We start from the raw sequence: 23,049 nt of genomic DNA, 5'->3' as shown, positions 1-23,049 counted from the left end.
AGTTGTATTCTGGTTTTTAATCCATTCAGCTATATATTTTATGGTTAAATTCAGACCATTCACATTTGTAGTTATGATTACTTTGTATTTCCCTCTATCCTATTTCTACCATGTATCCTTTTTTTCTCCTTTCTTTCTTCCTCTCTCTCCTTTTCCTCTTTCAGTTTATCCTGTCCTTCCTCAAAAATTTGTTTTGCTTCTGACTACTGCCTCCCTTGATTTGCCCTCCTTTCTATCACCTCATGCCCCATTCTTTTATTTATTTCTCTCCTACTTCCTTATTGGCTAAGATGAATTTCTATATTCAACTGAGTGTGTATGTTATTCTGTTTTTGAACTAATTGCTATCTATACACTATCTTAGTTACACCCCCCCCGACTTTTTTCATAGAATAAGTGACTCTTTTTCAAAAATTAAGCAAAGACTTTCCCTATCACATCTTAAAATTGTATTTCAATCAATTAATTAATCAACAAGCATTTATTAAACACTTATAATGTACCAGGTAGTATGTACCAGCAGTTAAGTGCTGGAGATACAAAGACAAAAGATGGAAACAGTTCCTGTCCATAAAAGGACTTAGATTATAACAGGAGAAACAAAATGTAAAGTATGCATATATGAAAAAAGATGGGGGCAGGACAGACAGACAGAGAGACATGGAGGGAGAGAGAATAGATACAAGGCTATTTTAAAAGGGAAAGTACAAGCCTCAACAGGGATCTGAAAGGCCTCCTATAAAAACTTGTGTTTGAGCTGACTCTTGAAGAAAGCCAGGGATTTTGAGAGACCTCTTTCAGAGGAGTAAGGATTTTAGGCTCAGGGCTCTCAATTGATAATCAGTACAAAGTCAGGGAGACAAAATATATTTAGGAACAGCATGGAGGCCAAGAAGACTGGAACATAAAGTACTTGGAGGGTAAGAATGTGGTAAAAGATTGGAAAGATAGGTTCAAGTTGTAAAAGGCTTTACCTGCCAAAGTGAGAAATTTAAATTTGATCTGGGAAATCCCTGGAGTTTATTAAGCAGGAGAGTGACATGATTAGACCAAAATTTTAGGAAAATTGGCTTTAGTGTGGAAGATGGATTAGGGGAGGCAAAGATAAGGAAAAAAGACCAATTAGAGTGTTATTGTATGCAGGAAATGATAAAAACCTGAACCAGAATGGTGCCTGGTGTGAGAAGAGAAGAGTCCATTTACAAGAGATGAGATAGATATAAGTTTTAAGATTTTGGCAAGTCATTGAATATATGGGGAGAAAAAGAATTGGAAATCAAAGATACTGCCAAGGTTGTGAACTTTGAGATTTAAAAGTATGCTGTTACCTTCAACAGTAATGGGTATATTGGAAAAGGGGAGAGTTTCTCCAAATATTGTGATGACCAACCATAATTCCTAGAGAATTCATGATAAAACAGGTTACCTACTTCCTGGAAGAGGGGTGATGGATTCTGAGTGCAGTTTGAGACCTGTTTGGATATAATCAGTGTGGGAATTTGTTTTGTTTGATTATAAATGTTTGTGACAGAGGATGAATTCTTCTTTCTTTCTCAAGGAGGGAGAAAAGACAATTTTTAGTTGATTGAAAGAAATATAATTTACTTATAAAAAAAAAAAAAGGAAGGCTTGAGGGAAGAAAATAATAAATTCTCTTATGAGACGCCTATCTGAAATTCATGACTTCAAAATGAAATTTAAGAGAGAAGTTAGAAGTAAATATGTGAAACAGAAATAATAGAAATGATGATTGACCCCATGGGAGTTGATGTGATAACCAAATGAGACAATATAGAAGGAAAAGATAAGGGGAGTAAGGACAGAACCTTGGGGTTGAGCCATAGTTATAGTGAGAATAATGAAAACCAGCAAAGGAGCTTGAGAAGGAACAATAGATGGATAGGAAGAGGACTAGGAGAGAGACACAAAAATCCAAAATGGAGAGTGTATCTAGAAGAAGATAATCAACAATGTCAAGTAGAGCAGAAAGTTCCAAAAAGATGAGGCTCGAGATGGATTAACCAATAAATTAGGCAATGAAGAGTTCACTGATAACTTTTGAGATAAGGAATTCCATTAAAGTAAAAGGGTTAGAAGCAGAATGCAGAGGATTTAGAAGAAATAGAGGGAAGTAGAAACACTGACTGTAGGTGACTGTTTACAGAAGTTTAAGCTGAGAAAGTAAATAGGAGATATAGGATAATAGTTTATGGAGATGCTAGGATCTAGTGGGTATTTTTTTTTTTTTTTGAAGATAGGTATGTTTGTAGGTATCAAGAAAAGAACTAGTTGATAGAGATTGGAGATTAATGAGTGACTAGGATGATAGTTGGAGGAGTAATCTGCTAGAGAAGATGAGAAGATATAGGGTCAAGCATTTATATAAGAGCGGTTTGACTCGGCAAAGGGAATTCAAGGGAAAAGTATACTGATTTCAGATGAATATGAGATGAGAGGAAGTAAACAGGGATCTTATGGTATATAACCTTAATTTTCTTACTAAAATATGAGATAAGGCCCTTAGCTGAGAGTGAAGGAGGGTGCCGAAAGAGTGAAGTTTCAAAATAGCTGATGTGAATGAATGGTATAGAAAATCAATTACGAGGATTTTATTAATTCAGAGGAGCAAAAGGATTACCTTACTGGAGTAAAGGCTAACTAAGTGGCTTATCTGAGTTCTCTGGGTAACTAGGAGTTGTATAGTTTAGCAGCATATTTGAATCATGGTATCTTTTGATTTTGAATCCAACTCTTTTCCACCATACCCCTCTGCCTTCAACATATGCATAAAAAGACAGCCAATAATACCAGAAAAAGATATTTTATAAGAAATAGATGGGCTTGTAGGTTTAGAGCTGTTGGGAAGTTTGAGCTCATCTGGTTTGTATTATACAAAAGAAGAATGAGGCCTAGAGAGGTGACAGGTAATAAGGGGCAGAAAAAGGAATCTGATCCAGTTCTTCTGAATGTAACATCCTTTTGAAGATAAATGTACAGGGGGAGCAAGTCTTCAAAGGGCATTCAATGACTTAATACTCCTAATTTTTCCATTGGACCACACTGCCTCATGCAGTGAACTAGATTGGACCAAATGACTCTTAAAGTTCCTTCCTATTTTGAGAATTCAATGATTTTAAATTAGTGATTCAGATAATCATTTACTGAATGCCTATTATGAATCAGCACTATGTTAAGTAGTTTTATAAATATCATATCATTTCATCCTCAATACAATCCTATGAGGAAGGTACTATATCTTCCTAATTTTACAGGTAAAGAAACTAAAGCAAATAGGATTAAGTGACTTGCCCAGGCCACACAGCTAGTAAGTGTCTGAGGTTAGATTTGAATTCAGGTCTTCCTGACTCCAAGCACAGTGCTCTCCCTATTATCACTTAACTTCCTCAATAGAATAAGTATTTATTCTTTAAGTATTTTAGAAATCAAGGCAGCAATTAATAACAATAATAATAGCTTATAATATATATTAGTGCTCTTAGATTTTACACAGCCTTTACAAGGTTACTATTATCTATGAGGTATCTGATTAGAAAAGGAGATGTATCAGTTATGAACTGATGAACTATACTATGGAGTGAGAGTAAAGCATAATGGATAGATATCCCCCTTTACACACTATATATACCAGCCTAATTGCTAGAACCTAGTCTTATATCTCTTTTGTGCATGCATTTACATGGATTTTGTAATCTACTCTCTGACTGTAATGCATTCCCTTCTTACCTCTGCCTCTGAGAATCCCTCCAGATTTAGCTCAGGAGACTCTTTCTATGGAAGCTTTTTGACACCTCCAGTAGCTGTTAGTTTCATCTCTCTTCTCAGATAAGTATTCACACAATTATCATTGTGGCACATCACATCTCTCAGAATGAAAGCTTTTTGAAAGCAGAGCAACACTGTGTCTCTAGTATGAAGAGTGATACCTCTCACAAAGAAACATCTATAGGGACAGGATCTGTGCTTTAATTGGTGGAAAGATCTTTGCCGGTTTCCTCACTTGTAAAAAGAGGATAATATAGCACCTACCTTATAGGGTTGTTTTGAGGATGAAATGAGATATTTGTAAACTGTTTAACATAGTGCTACCTCATAGTAGGTGCTTAATAAATGATTGTCTGAACTACTAATTTAGAAATTACAATCATTGAATCCTTAAATCCTTCTACCAAAACGAGTTTGTTTTTTTCCTATGACTTAAAATCTTAGAAACTTGTCAGGGTGGGGATTAGGATTTCTGAGAGGTTGTGATCTGTACAAAATAAAGATTCAATAAATTTTTATTCATTTGAATTTAGGGAACAACCAGTTTCTTTTGCCTGGAAAGTATAATAACCAGAATTGTCTTCCCCCGCCCCCCCCTCCTTTTCTCCCATAACAGTTCTTAAAAAGTCATTAATTTTAATTTAATCAATAAACAAAGAACACCATGTAAGTAATAATGGAATTCTTATCATTTCTCTCATTTTCAACTATGCATCACATAAAACAAATGTCCTCTAGCAAATTCTATTTAAAATTAAAAATTCATGATGCTACTCAAGTTCTGAGAGTATGGGATTTGTAGTGGTATAACTTGCTGAAATAATGAAGTACTGAAATAAGGAAGTGAGTTGAACAAAATGCAAATGGCCTCAATTGACTAGATATTTTAGTCTAAATGCAACTACTTTCACCTGGTATTGGGAAATCAAACTATTTGAGTAATTTTCATATTCCAAATTTAACTTTTAGCTCACTAGGTGGAATATATGTCAGCCCATTTCAAACATTAGATGTGTGATCTTGGCCAAGTCATTTATTCACTTTCCTCATCAATAAAATGAATTGTGTGTGTGTGTGTGTGTGTGTGTGTGTGTGTGTGTGTGTGTGTAGATTTGGGGGAGGGGTGGCAGGCTAGGTATCTCTCTGGTCTCCCCCAGCTCTGAGTGTCTGATCCTGTAACTGTATTGCTTCTGAGATCTAGCTCCAGATCTTTGGCTCTGTTGACAACTTGGGACCTTCTTTTTAAGAAGTTAATACTCTAAAAAGACATGTATATAATACATACATAATAGGTAGACAGACACAGAGGCACAGAGGGAAAGACAGAAAGAGATAGAGACAAAGACAGAGACAGAGAGATAAAGACAGACACACAGAGAGAGCTAGGCTGTTTTCAAAACATACACACAAACATTAGATAAATAGAGAGAGAGAGAGAGAGAGAGAGAGAGAGAGAGAGAGAGAGAGAGAGAGAGAGAGAGAGAGAGAGATGGAGATATATAGATATAAATATATAAGTATCTATATCTATATGTGTATATTTATATATAAATTATACTGCATATACCTTTCCCCCTTCCCTTTTATTCATTGATGTTCTACCTTCTTCAAAGATGATCTTTCTTCCTGAAGGGTCTTTTTAGGTCCTTTGTTCTTTGTGAGAGCTGGTCTCTTCCTCTGCTTTGCTTTCTCCTTCTTTCTTTCCTTATCAAAACTCTAAATGATCTCAGTGTATCCTTGTTCATTTTCCAGTAGCTTGTATCTCTAATTCAATGCCAAAAAGAGAATCTTTTTATCTTTTCCTTAAAACAATTCCCAAGTTCCCCTAAGCCCCCATAAGGGAGTTTTTTTTTTTAATAGATGGCAAATTTGGGGCAGGTTGGCATAATAGGTGGAGAAAGTAGGAAGACTATATTCAAATTCTGCTTCCAACACATTCTGGCTGTATACCCCTAGGTAAATCATTTAGCCTTTGTGTGTTCCTAGAAAATTCTCTAGAGATTATAAATTGCAAAGCTGATGTTGATCTACATTGGCAGAGAAGAGTTTCTTAAGGCTAGTTCTGTATACCAATAAAATTACAAGTTTTGTCCAAACAAAAACAAAAGAAAACAAAACACTCAACTCTACAATACAAAACAAAACAAAACAATATAACTATTATCTTCTTAACATGTAACAATGTTTATTAGAACTTTCAGCTTGTATTATACCCCTTTAACAAACTGTTAGTTCCTGAAGATCCCTTAAGATAGTAATACAATGTCTATCTCTTTAGTTACTCTTTCTCTTACCAAAGCTATTAACACAATATTCTACATACAGTAAATATTTAATAAATAGTTACTGAATGAGTAATCAAACTGTGTTGGCTGTACATAACCTTTCTAGTGAATACTCTTATTACATATGTGACTCTGGGCAAATTACTTTAATCTCTGCCTCAGTTTCCTGATTTGTAAAATGAGGATAATGATAGTACCTTCCATTCATATTTATTATGAGGAACAAATGAGGTATATAAAGTGCTTAGCAAAGTGCTCACTAAATATTAAGTGCCATAGAATATTAGTTATTATTATTAATATTTTGTATTCTTAAATGATTGTGGACTGGGTAACATCTCAAACCCTGACTTGGAAAATGACATATTTCATCTTTGAGAAAAGGAAAACATAAATGTAAACACCAAACACTACATTTCCTCTCCCCATAGTCCACTGAACTTCAGCCTTTGTAGCCCTATTTGGAGTCTATTGAAACATGGGGCAGTGATTCCAGTTCTCATGAGCTTTGCTCCAATGGGAGAAGGAAATTCTTTTCAGCTCAACATCTGTCTTGTTTCATTTCTCAAAAACTTTGGGGGACTCTGATCGACATTCAAACTTTCAACTACTAGAGAATCATTATTTTGTAAGCACGACTACACTGTCCATGGATATGCCCATTTGAACATATTCATTATGTCCCCTAAGGGCTGACAGGTTTTTTATACACAAGTTTGAAACTGAAGGGAGGAAAAAACTCCCCAAAGTAAAAATATCGATGCTCTGGTGACCTCTGGTGGAAATCATGACTTCAAAAAAAAGTAGGAAAAAATCTTAACAACAAAATACAGTTTTAATTTTCCATAGCTGAAACAGTATCCCCAATTGAAAAGTGTGTCTATAGCATCAAAGATGGTCAAGGCTATTGTTGCTTTTTGTTGGAAGAGGTAGAAGGTTGAAAGAGAGGGGGAGAGGATGGTCTGTAACTGATTTCATGTTGGGAAATCCCCGTGGAGACATTCTTTCTGCCAGCCAGTCAATAAGCATTTATTAAACATCTACTATAAGCCACATCAAAAATTCATCTATCATAAATGGTCTTAGGGAGACTATATTAGATATGAGAAGTTAATTTACTTGTGTATACTTTGTTTGGGGTTTAATTTCTTCTTTCCCCATCCTATTCTCATTGCTACCTGTTTTCTATATGGACTACTTTTCTTATGGTATAATCAATTCAGTGCTTTCTAGAGTTCCATAATCATAGATCATTATTAATGATTAATGATTGGAAGAGACCTTTGGAATCTCTAGAACATGCCTTCACCTTAATAGTTTCTGATACTGCCTTCTGAAGGAAGTGGACCCAGCATTTGAATGTTTCTCTCTTTTATTATTATATTGGGAGTCAGAAGACATATGTTTGAATCTGAGCCCTTACCACACAGTAATTGTATAACCGTGGACAAGTCCCTTTCTTTCTTTCAACATCACTTTCCTTTTCTTTCAAGGAGTTGAACTATGAGATTCTAAGGTCTCTGTGTTCTTAAGGCTTATAATCTCATAATTTTTATACATTTGTCAATTGGAAAATAAGACCAAAGATTATTTTTGACTTCTTTTCTTCCTTTCTTATTCCACAGAACTCTATGAAATGGAGATCCATGGGAAGATGGTCGTCTACTGGGAAGTGAAATATCCCTTTCCCATGTCAAACAGAGATGTATCCTTTTAAACAGAAGTACCAAACAACCTCATTTGTGAGCTATTTTAATGAGTTCTTTTGGAATCATCAAATGTAGTTGTGACTTTGGGGAATTCTCAGCTATAGATGACATTTCTTAACATCCTTCTTTGAAAGGCAGACTCTAAAGGAGACAGGAACTTTTATATTTGTCTTTCTATAACCTAGTGAGATGACTTAGTATATGGAGAACTGACTTTGTTTCAAGTGTGCCCCACCCCTCCATCCTGACTGGTGTCATTGGGCAAGTCATTTAAATCTCTCTGTATCCCCAGACAGTCCCCTGAGACTCTAGTTCCTGAATAGCTGCTGATTTGCTTTGGTGAAAAATGTCTTTAATAAGAGTTTTCTATGGCCAGGTAAGGTCCCAAAAGAAACAAACAAAAAATACCCCCAACCTTCTATCAACTAGTATGGTTCCTTTCACATTTGTTATTTTTGTCCAGTCTTTCAGCATTGTCTGATTCTTCACGAACCTGTGGATTATACTATGCCAATATTGTCCATGGCGTTTTCTTGGCAAAGATAGTGGAATGGTTTACCATTTCCTTTTCTAGTGGATTAAAGCAAATAGAAGTGACTTGCAAATAGTAAATGAGGTCAGATTTGGATTCAGATTTCCCTGCCTCTAGGCCAAGCATTTCTTTTGCTGAGCCACCTTGTTGCCTCCAAGGTAAATAGAGGTTAAATGATTTGCCCAGGTCTAGTAAGTGTCTGAGACTAGATTTGAACTCAGGTCTTTCTGATTCCAAACCTCATGCTCTATCTGCTAATCCACCTAGCTACCCCTCGTTTCACATTAGCAAGGATTTAATAAATGTTGGTCATTTATAAAATGTATTATATTGAGGATACCTCTGCTGAAATTGTTATAAGTCACATGCCTGGAAACTTCAGGATGTGTGTGTCCTGCGGCCAACCTAAAAGATCTATAGTTCCAAGCCCTCTGGGTAATAACTAAGATTTTTATCTAAGAAGTGTTCTCAGAGGACTCATGCCCCTTCCACTCTGCTTAATACTTTCTTTCGTGATATTTCAGCACTTATTCATTCCCTTATTTGTTCAAACATTCAATAACCATGTCTTAAACTCCTAGGAATGTGCAAAAGATTCTGTTTGTTCTCACAGGTACAAGTCAGAATAAATGTTTCTTGAGGGTAAAGACTATTTAGTTTTGTCTTTGTATCTTTACCATTGGGAATGGTACCTTGTTTATGGTAGGTGATCAGATGATGAATCAGATATTGTCCTGAATTATAATAATGATGAGTAATGAATTAGCAAGCAAGTTTTAAGTACCTCTTCTGTGTTGGATTCTGTGGTAGGTACTAGAAATTTTTAAAAAAATGAAGCAGTCCCTTTCCTCAAGGAGCTCACAGTCTTTGTGTGTGTGTGTACATACATATGTATGTATATATATATGTGTGTGTGTATCTATGTATATGAATGTGTGTGCATCTGTGTGTATATATCTGCACATACATGTGTATATATTTATTAGTATTTAAATACATACAAAATAATTATAAGATATTCTGGCTTGGGTAAGCTAAAGAGATAAGGAAAGATTTTGTTTTAAAAAGTGATACTTAAAGGAATCCATGGACAGAAGAAAGGAGGGGGAGCCCATTTTGGCCACAGGAGGACAGCCTGTGAAAAATCATAGAAATGGGAGATGGAAAATCCTGTGTGAGGAACAGCTAGCAGATTAGTTTGGCTGGGAGTGGAGGGAAGTAATATCTAATAAGACTGGGAGTATAGATTGAAACCAGGTTGTAATTGTTTTAAATGCTGACTGAATGAATGCTGGCATTTATTCTAGTTATCAGTTTATACAGCTCTTTGGATATACTATCACTATTTGATCCTCACAATAGCCTTATGAGGTGGGTATTTTCATTTTACAGATGAGGAAACTGAAACACTTGGAGGTAAGGTAACATTTCTGAGGACACATAGCAAAAAAAGGGGTCAGAGGAACTTTCAAACCCAGAACACTGATTTCAGATCTAGTGCTCTGCCAGTCACTGGATGAAACTATTTCCTATTAATTGTGTGTATGCATATGCGTGTGTATGTGTGTTTCCACAGCATAAACTATAAACTTCTTGAGAATATGTATCATCGTCATCATAATTCTATTTAGCAATAAGTTGATAACACAATGTACAAGGCACTATGCCAGATACTAGGAATAAAAAGACAAGATCTAAATGGCCCCCTGACCTACTGGTATGAAATAGTTCTTGATAATTTATGAAGATTTTCACATTTTTTATCTCAGCCAGTCCTCACAATGACTTTGTGAGGCAGGTATTACTGGTTGTCAGCTACCTCTTGGCACCTTAACAAAAGGCTTATGAGTAGGGCAGTTTCTCAATAAAAGGCTTTGTGAATGAATGAATGGACAAAAGAGGGTGCACTGAAATGCTGTATAATAAGTGGCAAGCTACCCAACAAAAGGCTTTCTCATTCTTGATGAATAAAAAGAGAATAAATATAGAAAAATCAGTTATTTTTCCATTCATTAACTTTTCTCTGTATATAGGACCTGGTCATTTATTGATGGGGCTTTGCAAAGATACAGAGGAGGGGATTTATTACATATCTAATAAATTCCAGAGACTGTGCTCTTTTACAAATATTATTTCATTTGGTTCTCACAATAACTCTTTTGGTGAGTGCTATTATGATCACCAGGGCAGGCATATGGTACATTGGATAGAGTGTTGGGCCTAGGGACTCTTCTTCCTGAATTCAAATCAGGCCTTAGACAGTTAATTGTGTGATGTTGGACAAAGCACTTAAGCTTGTTTGCCTCAGTTTCCTTGTCTATAAAAATGAGTTGGAGAAGGACATGGCAAGCCACTGCAGTATCTATGTCAAGAAATCCTTAAATTGGGTCACAAAAAATTAGACGTGACTAAAAAATGACTCAAAAACCACAAACCAGCTATGTATACAGCACTGGGCAGTGGCTTGAAGAAGAAGAAAAAGAAGGAGAAGGAGGAGGAGAAGGAAGAGGAAGAGGAGGAGGAGGAAAAGGAAGAGGAGGAGGAGAGAAGGAAGAAAAGGGATAGAAAGGGGAGGAGAAGAAAGGGGAAGAGAAAGAGAGAAAGAAGAAGGGGAGAAGGAGGAGGGGAAGAAGAAGAAAGAAAGAAAGAATGAGGTACCATCTTTGCCCTGGAATAGCTTCCATTCTGTTTGAGGAGACAAGCTATCAACAATGTAAAACAATAATTAATATGAAGAATTGGAATCCAAAAACTTTGATTCAAATCCCAGCTCTGTCCTTATCTCCAGCATGTCCTTGGGCAAAGTATTTCCCCCTTTGAGCCTCTGCTAACTCATGTGAAAAAAATAATGTGGATGGACTAAATTGGCTTCTAAGGTCTTTTTTTGTCTTGAAGTCTTTGTGCCAAGAACCAAATAAGTAGTACAGAGAATAATTACAAGTCAGTAACATGATCTTTTGCCTTTTTGGATTAGATATGTAGAACTTTAGGGGGCCTGGATCTTGTCTACTGACTTTCCATTCTCATATATATGCAAAACTGGACAGGATCTTTCTCCTTAACTTGCAACACAGTATGTGTATATTCGGGACAGGAGAGACCTGGATTTAAATGGGCGGACAGTACATGTAATATTGGCTAAGAGCTTCTTCACACCTGAAATTCCAACGAAGAATGGTATCATACGAGTCAGAGATTACAGGCAAAGCCTTGTGATTGAAAGTGATGGCAAGAAGGGGTGCAAAGGTAAAAACAGCTGCCTTTGTCAGGGTTAGAATGAGGCATTTGTTTCTTAGCTATGCCCTTGTGACGAACTGAAAATAGAGCAAAGCTTATAGGGCTTTCTATTAAAAGTATTTTTTCACTTAACAAAAAAATCTACTTTTTCTTATTCCCATCTATATCCTTATTGAAAAAAAGAAAGAAAAACAAAACTTTTATAACACTCCAGTACTTTCCAAACTTTTTTGTTTGTTCTAGAACTATGATTTCATCAGTGTAGTGAATTCTCTTTAGTGATACAGATAAGCAAGTCATTTATAACCTGGAGTCCTAGAGACTGCACTGGAGTATTGAGAAGTTATATTCATAGACTCACATCATACATTAGTCACTTTTTAAATGCTTATTAATCAATGTGTCACTAGCAGGGCTTAAATCTAGCTATTTTTTACTTTGAAGGCAGCCTCCTATATACTTCTTAAACTTTTCCCACTCATGACCCCTTGTCACTTGAGAAATTTTTGTATGACCCTAGTATATAGGTATGTGAAAAAGTACATAAATCAAACATTTACTGATAATACATTATAGAGAAATTTATTTTTAAAACTATTCTTTGGAGTATATATGTACTATATATAATTTTATGATTTATTAAAGATAAATACAAAGAGACATGCTAATGAGATGGAATATTTGCTTATTTTTACATAAAAAATTAAATTTTAGAGGAATATTTGATACCTTTTACCATTTCCAAATTTTTTATAACCCCTACATTCAGTTACATGACCCCATATGGGGTTGTGTCCCACAGTTTAAGAAGCTTTGCCCTATATTATGTCATTTCACATACAAATAGTATATGAAAAGAAAGCAATCCCTAAGAAATTCAGGAATGTTTCTGAACCTATGGGAATGTTCAATTCTCTTCTTATAAAGGTGAATATATCAATGAGCTGTGATTTTTCCTTTGTGTGAGAACTCCTCACAATGCATATTTCCACTCATTCCTACTTTAGTAGGTATGTCTTAGAGATACCTGAGAGACTTTATTAAAAAGTTAATAAGCTAGATCTTATGTAGCTCTCTGTGGTTTACAAAGCATTGCACATATGTTGTCTTATTTTTATTTGAATCTAAGTTCAACTGTCTTTAGGATAGCGCTTTAAGCCCTATAACATGTTGTCTTCTGGCCTCAGAAGGTTACAATTTTCTGACTTTTGCACTAGAGCTGATCATTTTTGTTCTTTTTGAAATTTTCTTTTCTTTTTAAAAATTAACTTAATCAACAAACATGAATATTTCAATTTACAATAAAACCAAAACAGATTATGATAAAATTGTGGACTTCTGTTATCTATTTGTTTTAAATGCATATTAAATTTAACATACAGTAACAAAATTAATATTTATAACCCCTTTAGTATTTCTTTGTTTTTAATAATATGCTTTATATGTTTTATTGATGTTCCTCAATCCTCTTTTACATGTCTCCCCTTCCTCCCCACATAGTGAAGCAAAGAAAATAAAGCTATATATTGGCTGTGTATGAAAATGTATGTTTTATTCTGCATCCTAAATATGCCAAGAGGCATATTTATAAATTTGCATAATATATATCACTGGGATGTATAGTCAGGGAGTTTTATTATTTTTTAAGTATCAACATTTATGGAATACTCTATCATCAAAGATAATACTTTTTTTCATTAAACATACTTAAACTTAATTTTATTTTTATTTTATTATTATTATTAATTTTTTTCCCAAGGCAAAGTGACTTGCCCAGGGTCACAAAGCTAGGAAGTCTTAATTGTGTGAGAACAGATTTAAATTCAGGTCCTGCTGACTTCAGGGATGGTGCTCTATCCACTGCTCCACCTAGCTGCCCCCTTAAACTTAATTTTAAAAAGTTGATAACTAAAAAAAAAAGTTGACAACTAAAATTTACTTTAAAATTTTGCTATAGTTGTTGTTCATTTATTTCCATCTTGTTTGACTTTGTATGCTCCCATTTGGGTTTTCTTGGCAAAGATACTGGAGTATTTTGTCATTTCCTTCTCTAGCTCATTTTACAGAGAAGGAAACTGAGTCTAACAGGGTTAAATGGCTTGGCCAGGGTCACACATCTATTAAATGTCTGAGACCAGATTTGAACTCAGGAAGATGAATCTTGGGGGAGGTAGGGAGTGTAGTGGATAGAGGTGCTCTAGATAGATCTCATCTAGCTTAACTTTTTTCACAGAGTAGGAAGCTGGGACCTACAAAGGTAAAATTACTTACTACAGTTTCATAGAAAATAATGTGGCTGGTATTCAGATTCAGGTCTCTGACTCAAGGTCTACTTTCTTTCTTTCCTTTTCTTTCTTTTCTCTTATTTATTCTTTTTTTCCTTCCTTTCTTTCTTTTTTCCTTCCTTTCTTCCTTTCTCCTTCCCTCCTTCTCTCTCTCCCTCCCTTCCTCCCTCCCTTCCTCCCTCCCTTCCTCTCTTCCTTCCTTTCTTTCCTTCCTTCCTTTCTTTCCTTCCTTCCTTCCTTCCTTCCTTCCTTCCTTCCTTCCTTCCTTCCTTCCTTCCTTCCTTCCTTCCTTCCTTCCTTTCTTTCTTTTTTCCTTCCTTTCTTTCTTTCTTTCTTTCTTTCTTTCTTTCTTTCTTTCTTTCTTTCTTTCTTTCTTTCTTTCTTTCTTTCTTTCTTTCTTTCTTTCTTTCTTTCTTTCTTTCTTTCATCAGCTTTTTAGCTCTAGCATGGCCCACCCTAAAGACTGTGCTAGAACTTTTTCTATTTCTACTGGCCTCATTAGTCATGGGTCCAGAGTGAAGAGAAGGCATTTAAGGGGATTGTAAATTAGGATTATGCTGAATTTTTCTGAATGTTATTGATTGATTATAATATTGATTACAGCATGCTATAATATAGGGATTCTTAATTTTGTCTGTGTGTGTCATGGGCCATTTTGGTCATCTGATGAAGCCTTTAGACCAGGAGTGGGAAACATCTGCCTCACATGCCTTATAAGGCCAGTGAAACTATTTGGTCTGGCCATGTCAAGGCAACCCCAGGCAATGATGAGCTGAAAACAAGGTTCAAAAACCTCCCACTATTTGAGTTGATAATTTTGTATGGCCTGCAAATGATATTATTAATATCCAAATAGCCTTTGGCAGAAAAATGGTTCCCCACCCTGGTGTAGACCCTTTTTTGGTATGGTGTTTCTAAATGCATAAAATAAAATATATAGGATTATATAGGAAATAAATTATATCAAAATACTATTTTTTGTGTATCTCTATCTCTTAGGCAGCTAGGTGGATAGAGCTCTGAGCCTACAGTCAGGAAGACTCATCTGAATTCAAATCTAGCTTCAGACACTTACTAGCTGGGTGATCTTGGGCAAGTCACTTAACCCTGTTTGCCTCAGTTTCTTCATCTGTAAAATGAGCTTGATACTCTAGTATCTTGGCCAAGAAAACCTCAAATGCAGTCAGGAACAGTTATCTATCCATTTCTCTCTCTCTCTCTCTCTCTCTCTCTCTCTCTCTCTCTCTCTCTCTATATATATATATATATATATATATGTATGTATGTATATGAGAATTAAGCTGTGAATCCCTAAATGTATCTACCTACCTAATTTTTTATATGTATAGATTTATGCATGATTTGAGGACTTGAGGGCTGGTTTAATACCAGAGAGATTTGGGTTTAAGTACTATATCTGAATCATACTGACCTGGGCAGGTTTCTTAGAGGCACCTCTCTAGGACTGTGTTTCTGGTTAATCTTGATTAGTCTTGTTGACAGGTGCTTAGACATAATGAAATCACATTAATGAAACCACAAGTCCAAATCAGATTGAACTAATGACTGTTTTGTTTTAGTTTTTGTATTTTTTTGAAGGTGGGGGGACTAGGGCAAGGGAAGATGATTGAATATGTCATTTAATTGGTAAAGGGAGCTCTTCTTGGAATCTCCTTCTATCAAAATAGGTTTCATGTTTTGCAACTTAGAGAATTACCTGGTAGCATGGCGAAATGAAGTGATTTGTCTAGGGGCACTTGCTAGCGGTCAAAGGTGAGACTTGAACCCACCTCTTGCTCACTCTGAGACCATTTATAAAGATTAATTTTTTTTGGAAAAACTATTGAAAAGTAATCTTCATACCTAGATGCTTCCTTCCTTTGTAATATCGGCACCCATTATGAATAGTCATAGCACAGATTTTTGATTATGTACCTCACTATATTTTCTTTGTTTTTCTGAACTGTTCTTTTTACTTCTTTACCTTTTCCCTGCCTCCCTACCTAGTTTCCATGTTCTACCATGATAACCCTGGAGGCATGATTCCATCCTGGCTTGTCAACTGGGCAGCAAAGGTGAGCCTCTAAGATGCTGGAAGAAAAATGTTTGACAAACACTGGTAATCTTTGAAACCTGAGATAAGTGGTCATCTTTGACTCAGGAAGACCTTTATGTAGAATATCCCTTTTGAGTAGGTAGGAGCAGAATACAATTTGGTGAATGCTGGAGTATATGTCTGGTGTATGTGTGTGAGCATTTGTATGTGTGTGAGTGTGTGTGTGTGTGTGTGTGTGTGTGTGTATGTATGTATGTGTATGTGTGTGTTTGTGTGCATATGCATATTTTCACTATGGCACATACAGTTCAATTAAAAAAATTATGTGCTACTGCGTGCCAGGCATTATGCTAAGTGCTGGGGATACAAATAAGAAAAATATAGTTTCTGTTCTTACTGCTGCTTTTGTGAGACCAGAATCAGGGCCAAACTCATTAGGACATAGACATATATTCAAGCTTAGAGGATGGGATGTAACAACTCTTTGAATTGCAAGAGGACATAAACAATAATACAATAATGCTAGAAGACTTTAATAGTTCATTTCCTCCTCCTCTGTCTCTCTCTGTCTCTCTCTCTCCCCCTATCATCTTCTTCTTCTTCTTCTTCTTCTTCTTCTTCTTCTTCTTCTTCTTCTTCTTCTTCTTCTTCTTCTTCTTCTTCTTCTTCTTCTTCTTCTTCTTCTTCTTCTTCTTCTTCTTCTTCTTCTTCTTCTTCTTCTTCTTCTTCTTCTTCTTCTTCTTCTTCCCCCCCCCCTTTTCTTCCCTCTTTTCAAATTTGAACAGTCTAACCAAAAGGGAAAATTTAGGATTAAACAAAATGTCTGGAGAAATTAAGGTTAATAACATAGCATTTTCTAAATGAGATGGCAGAAGAATTTGTTTTTTCTCAGTACCACTTGGAACATTTACACAAAACTCACTATATATAAATACTTCAAATAAATATAAAAAGCAGGAATAACGACCAAATCCTTTATAAAAAAGTGAATTTGTCCAGAAAACATGAATAAAACACATAGATCAACATGGAGACTTAGCAAAAAAGCTGCTTCTATTTTTTGTTTGTTTAAGAGTACATCTCTCACTCACAACTATGAAAAGCATGTGATCTGCTTTATTTCTATTTCTTTTATGTTATTATCTTTAATATTAAAATTATATATCCATTTTTGAATGGACATAAATATATACCTATATGCATACACATACGTGTGTGCATGTATATTCATGTATGTGCATCCAAAAACCATTCCCTGATAGATAAGTAATCAAAAGTTATAAAAAGTTCTCAAAAGAAGGATTGTAACTCTCAAACACCATATGAAAGAATGATCCACATAATTAATAATAAAAGAACTGAAAATGGAAAAAAAAATACCCAGTAACTGTCAAAATCACATAAGATGGGCATAATCAGCGATGGATGGCATGCATTGATGCATTAGTGGTGAAGTTGTTAATAGGTATGCTCATTTTGGAAAATAATATTGCATCATGCAAAAAAAGTGATTAAAATGCTCACATATTTGGACCTAGATATTCCTTTATCCTAATAAATATACCCCATAGATACCCTACATATACCATATAAATACCAATAAATATGCCGTATGCCCCAGGAGGTAATAAATACAAATAAAGTTTCCATATATGTGGAAATATTTATGGTAGAACTTATTTTTTTTAGAATATTTTGATGCATTGATTTTAGTTTTTCTGATTTTTTTTCTTTTTTTAATTTAAAAGTTTATTACACGGGATGATTCTTAGGAATGGGGAAGGAAAGTGATATGGGGAGAAAGTTAAGCAATGTAACAACGAAATATATTTTTTTTCATAAAATTAAAATAGCTTTGATTTTAAAGAATTACAAAACACATACATATGCATATATGTATGTATGTATGTGTATTTGTGTATATATCTATATACATACACCCATACTAACAAAATAAACAAATATTTAGCTTGTCTAATTCCAAAAAGAGAAGAAAATCTGAGAATAAAATAAAAGTTAATTAAGTAAAATCATAATTAAAAAAATTAAAAACCCAAGAATTTAAAGGAAAGAGATCAATGACAAAAATGTAACATTCAGGTGAACAAAATCAGAAACTGAGAGTTTAAATAGCTCAGTTTTGGAAAGTGAAATTGAGTTAGCCATAATTAACTACCCAGAAGGTATAGAGGGAGGGTAGAGTGGAACTATTGTTCAGATATTTTAACAAGCAAATTCTACAATATATTTAAAGAACCATCAATATACATATTATAAACATTCTTAACCAAAAAAAAATACTATCACTAGTTGGTGATATCCATAGACTTCTTTTTATGAAACAATTATATCATTAATACCTAAACTTGGAAGAGATAAGGCAGAGAGAATACTAGAGACCAGTAGTTCTTAAACTTTTGGACTCTGAACTCTCTTACATTCTTAAACATTTTTGAAGATCCTAAAAGCTTTTGTTGATATAGGTTATATTCATTGGTATTATTATTATATTGTAAATTAAAATAATTTTGTATTGTTATTAAAGTTTTGACTTCACACTCATCCTGAAAGGTTCTAAGTGCCTTTTTAAGAATCACTTCTTATAGGTCAGTATCGCTAATGAATTTTTTTTTTTTTGCAGTGTTTAATAAAATTGTAGCAAGAAGACAACAGGATACAACTAACTTCCTCAAAACAAAATAAAAAAGCTCCCTATAATAAAATTAGACTTAAACCAGGTATGCAAATACTGTTCAGCATTAAGAAAACAACTAGCGTAAATATCTAATTTAAAATAATAATAATGAAAATGATAACAATTTGGTGGAAGTAGTCATACTTTTCAAAATATACTTCTTAGAAGCAATCAGATGACTCCTTTAGTTAGTGGATTAATGCCAACAAAACAGACTGAACAGTACCCATCACACTTCACTAATTGGCCAATTTTCCAGAGTTTCAATGCATGTTACTCTCTTCTGTAGCTTTCCCTATTGAGTCTTATTCTTGGGCCTATAAGGTGTTAACTGGAAGGGATCTTATAAGTTATCTAACTTATCTCTACCAGTTTAAAGATGAGAAAATGGAAGATCTGAGAGTTTTTGGCATTATACAATAGATGTCAGTTTTATATACATATATGTATATATACATATATATTTATATTTTATACATATTAGAGTTTTTTGACATCTGATTTAAGTTTTATATGTATGTATGTGTGTGTGTGTGTGTGTGTGTGTGTGTGTGTATGCATGTGTGTGTATATATATATTATAGTAGTTATTCCAATCCAGGTTTTCTGACTCCATTGTATTTTTGTCATCTTCTGCAGTCAAGTTCTGTTGAAATCAGAAGAATTTTTGCTTTTTATAGCCTTTGGGTCTCTGGTGATAATCAGAAGAATAGTATGAAAAATTAGGCTTGTTGCATGAGAATGCAAAATTAATGTTTTAATTTTTTTTTTTTTTTTTACAGAATGGAGTTCCAGGCTTCTTGAAAGATATTGAGAAGGCTTGTCAAAATTATCACAAGAACACATAGAAGGAGACAGTTTCGGTCCCATTTCTATGAACTTGGTGACACCAAGTCAAACTTGGCTATTTTCCTTCTCTTCCAAAGAACTGAAAGCACTCTCCAGCATGTCTTCCCTATTCATGCTAGTCTTATGCCTGACTTACAATACTAATTTCCTTTCCCATTCTCCCCACCCTAGCAACAATTCCACTCTCCCACAGTTGAATCTAGGTCAGATCAGGAAAACTCTGCTTGTTTATATTTCAAAAGGAAAGTCCTTACTAGGGAACACAATTGGTCTATTGTGCCCTTTAAAAAGGAAGAAAACAAATCAGAAAAAAAAAAAAAGAAAACCAGTATCCACACCAAACCCTGTCTCAAGACGTAGTTTCTTGCTGAGCACATAAGATTCATTGCATTCAAAATTGGCTTTCCTTGCACTGGAAATTGACCAACCCGAACCAGGACACTTATTGCTCTGTAAATTGGCTTAGGAGAGGATTTCAGATTGTTAGTACACTCTTTCTCATACAGTCTTATTCCCTCTTGAGGAAGTGTGAGATTTCTCATAGTGTCAAAGCAATATAGCAACTCTCCATGTTTTATGGATTTTTCTCACTATACCCACCCTTCTACTTCTCTAGCATTAATCTATAGAAACTCTGCCTTGTCTTCCAGAGTGTATTGCCAATGCTAGTATCCCATAGCTGATGCTCCCTGTTGGGGATCCCATAAGTCTGTTCCTGACATTGCATTCTATTTTTTGTTGAAGTGTCCTTACAGGTAGCGGTAGTCTTAATATCCTTAAGGAGTCAAGGGAAATGACTATTTAGATTACCTTAAGGACCAATTAGACCTTTAAGCTTTTGATCTCAGGGAACCTACCAGAGTTGGCTGCTCTTTCTCTCACCAGAAAACCTTATGAACTCTGAATTGACTAACCTGTGCCTCAAAGTTAGTTCTCATCAGAATCAGTTATTGGAAAGTGAGGAGAAAGGTAGCAGCAGCCCTGGTGATTTTCTCAGGGGCAATATCTACCCAGCATATGATGGTACAGATCTCGTATTATTGTGCATAGAAATCCAGCATAGTTTGTGTTCAAAATTACAGGATGCAGACTGCCACAATACCTCAGCTTGTGTATTTCTTCTGTGTAAAAAGAGAATTGATTCTTTGAGGCTTAAATAAAAATAAACAAAAACCTTTGCCCTTTTTCTGGGAGTAACTTATTGCTTTTGCTTATATCTACATGGATGAAATGATTCATCTAATAATTTGGCCATTAGGTGAGGCTGCAGGACTCAGAAAGGGAATAGAGTTAATGCATCCTAAAAACTTACTTTGAATCAATGATTTGAAAGCCTGGCATCTGTGCACCTTAGGTGAAGTTGATTTTATCTATAAGGTTCATTATTCACACACTATAATTCTCAGAATCTGATTCCACTCATGAGCAAGTTTCTTATAAACAGAACCAAAAGCATGTCCAGCCCTTAGCTCAGTATTTAGTATTTTTTAGGTGACAAAACTAAAGGAAATAGAGTTAAATGACTTATCCAGGGCCACACAATTAGTAAGTGTCCAAGGCCACAATTGATCTCACAGAGATGGATCTTTTTGACTCCAGGTTCAGCACTCTGTGCACCATGGTGCAACTTAGCTGCCTATCTTCATTTTGTGGATCAGATCCTTAGGCTCAGAAAAATTAAGTGGCTTGTCCAAGGCCATACAAAGAGATAGATAGGATTTGAACCCAGTTTTCTCACTGTATTTCACCTTCTTTTTTATATGGTTTGTTGGGATTTCATATTTCTAGAGGTGATTCTTCATAAATATTTAAAAGAAACACACAAATCACAATTATCTAAGAAATCAAACCAATTCAAGTGGGTCAATAAGATCAATAGCTCAAATCTAGAATTAGCTGAAACCATATAGACATTGTTATCTGATCCCATTGTTTGACAAATGATGAAACTGAGCCCCAGAGAGAATTTAAATGACATAACAAAACTCACAGAACAAGAGTAGGTCTTTCAACTTCCAATCCAGTGTTCATTCCATTCCATCACTCTTATCTGCTACTGTGTTTATTCCCTGTAGGCTCATGTCATATTGTCCTTATTATAAATCATTTATTATATATTTTGAGTGCTTCAGACTCCCATTTATCTTCCATTTATAATCCCATTTATTGTCTGCAGGGTCTTAGAATCAGTAGATATTAAATGATAATATTTCCAAAAAGCATCTGGGAACTATACCATAGCTTCTGTTTTGCTTTTGTGGGAATTGGGACAGGCAGTGTTGGGGCCAATCAACACCATATCAGGGCTGGTTCCATGGTTTAATGACAAATTCTATCACAACGTGACTGATGGGACTAAAAATTCCTCTTGCCCCTCACATAGGAGAATTATTCACACAACACAACTAGCCAACAATTATTACTGCCTTGGAACTATGGAGTTCCAAGAGAGGGTCACTTCCTTTTCAAATATTCCTATCCCACAGCAGGAGTTCTGGCCTATGAATCTCTCTCTTTCTTTGATTCCCAGACCAGAAGAACCAACCAAAAACCTGGAATTCTCTCATTGTTCCATCAAAAGTAAAGATCCAGATTGCAAGTATAATTCTTATGGCTAAAAATTATTTTTATTTATGTTTGCTAGGTTTGCGATATAAAAAGAATTAGAAAAAGTGGAGATTATTATAGACATAGCATGTATAAGTACTTATGTAGGCTGACTTCATATATTAAAAACTTCCATTTCAGGGCAGCTAGGTGGGGGCATAGAGCACCCACTCTGAAGTTAGGAGGACCTGAGTTCAAATCTGTTCTCAGACATTTAATACTTCTTCCTAGCTGTGTGACCCTGGGCAAGTCACTTAATGCCAATTACCTCAGCAAAAAAAAAAAAATCCAAACTCTCTATTGCATGTTTTTCCATGCTTTATTCCTAAATCTACAAAGGTTTGCCTTAGATTGAGGAATGGCATGGGTTAGGGGGATGGATAGGAGATATAAGCATCAACTTCTAGGCAATAAATGGTTTTTACTTCCAGTTTTTCGACATTCTGTAGGAGATTCTGATAAATCATAAAATATTTTTTGTCATTGTATTTATTGCAGAAGATATATTGTTTATTGTTGTTGTTTGTCCTTCATTCTGGAAGAGGACCATGACACCAGAAAGATGATGTTATGGCATGCAAGTGAGGGAGGACTGTGCAAAGTTACATGCCTTTCTTTCCCCTCCAGAGCCATCTGAATCCAGTGGCTCAATATTTAGATATATACAAGATACAGATCAAAAAGACTAGAGATCTTATAGAGGATAGACTGGATAGAAGAAAGGTTGGATACTGAGAGAATAATTAAAATTTGTTACAGTGGACCAGGTGTTACAATAGATCAGACAAAGGGTGATGTGTGTCTAAACTAGAATTGTGACCATATGAATAGAGAGAAGAGATAGACCAGCTACTGTGTAAACCAATAAAGAGTTTAAAGTGCCAGGGAACTGGAGACAAGCAAATGGCTTGATTTTTCACTAGGGGGAAAAAGATGGATAATTTTGATTATGGACCAGTGAATTTGCTGTCAATTTCTGGAAGTTCACAATGTCCACAAAATAGAGAATTG

The 23,049-nt window shown here is 35.0% G+C and overlaps 1 protein-coding gene across 1 annotated transcript in view; it reads left to right on the top strand.

The window, feature by feature from the left end:
- Window positions 1–20,609, top strand: part of PCTP (phosphatidylcholine transfer protein) — a 48,090-nt gene extending 27,481 nt beyond the window's left edge. Inside the window, exons 3-6 of the mRNA XM_051994244.1 lie at window positions 7,694–7,773; window positions 11,384–11,555; window positions 15,839–15,906; window positions 19,365–20,609. Coding sequence (XP_051850204.1) covers window positions 7,694–7,773; window positions 11,384–11,555; window positions 15,839–15,906; window positions 19,365–19,430 — 386 coding nt within the window. The 3' untranslated portion in view covers window positions 19,431–20,609. The remainder of the gene's footprint in view (window positions 1–7,693; window positions 7,774–11,383; window positions 11,556–15,838; window positions 15,907–19,364) is intronic.
- Window positions 20,610–23,049: the final 2,440 nt, after the last annotated feature.

The sequence above is a fragment of the Antechinus flavipes genome, chromosome 4 (genome assembly GCF_016432865.1).
Source record: "Antechinus flavipes isolate AdamAnt ecotype Samford, QLD, Australia chromosome 4, AdamAnt_v2, whole genome shotgun sequence".
In the NCBI taxonomy this organism is placed as follows: domain Eukaryota; kingdom Metazoa; phylum Chordata; class Mammalia; order Dasyuromorphia; family Dasyuridae; genus Antechinus; species Antechinus flavipes.
Note: the sequence above shows the minus strand (reverse complement) of the source record. Positions and strands in the feature narration are given on the sequence as shown.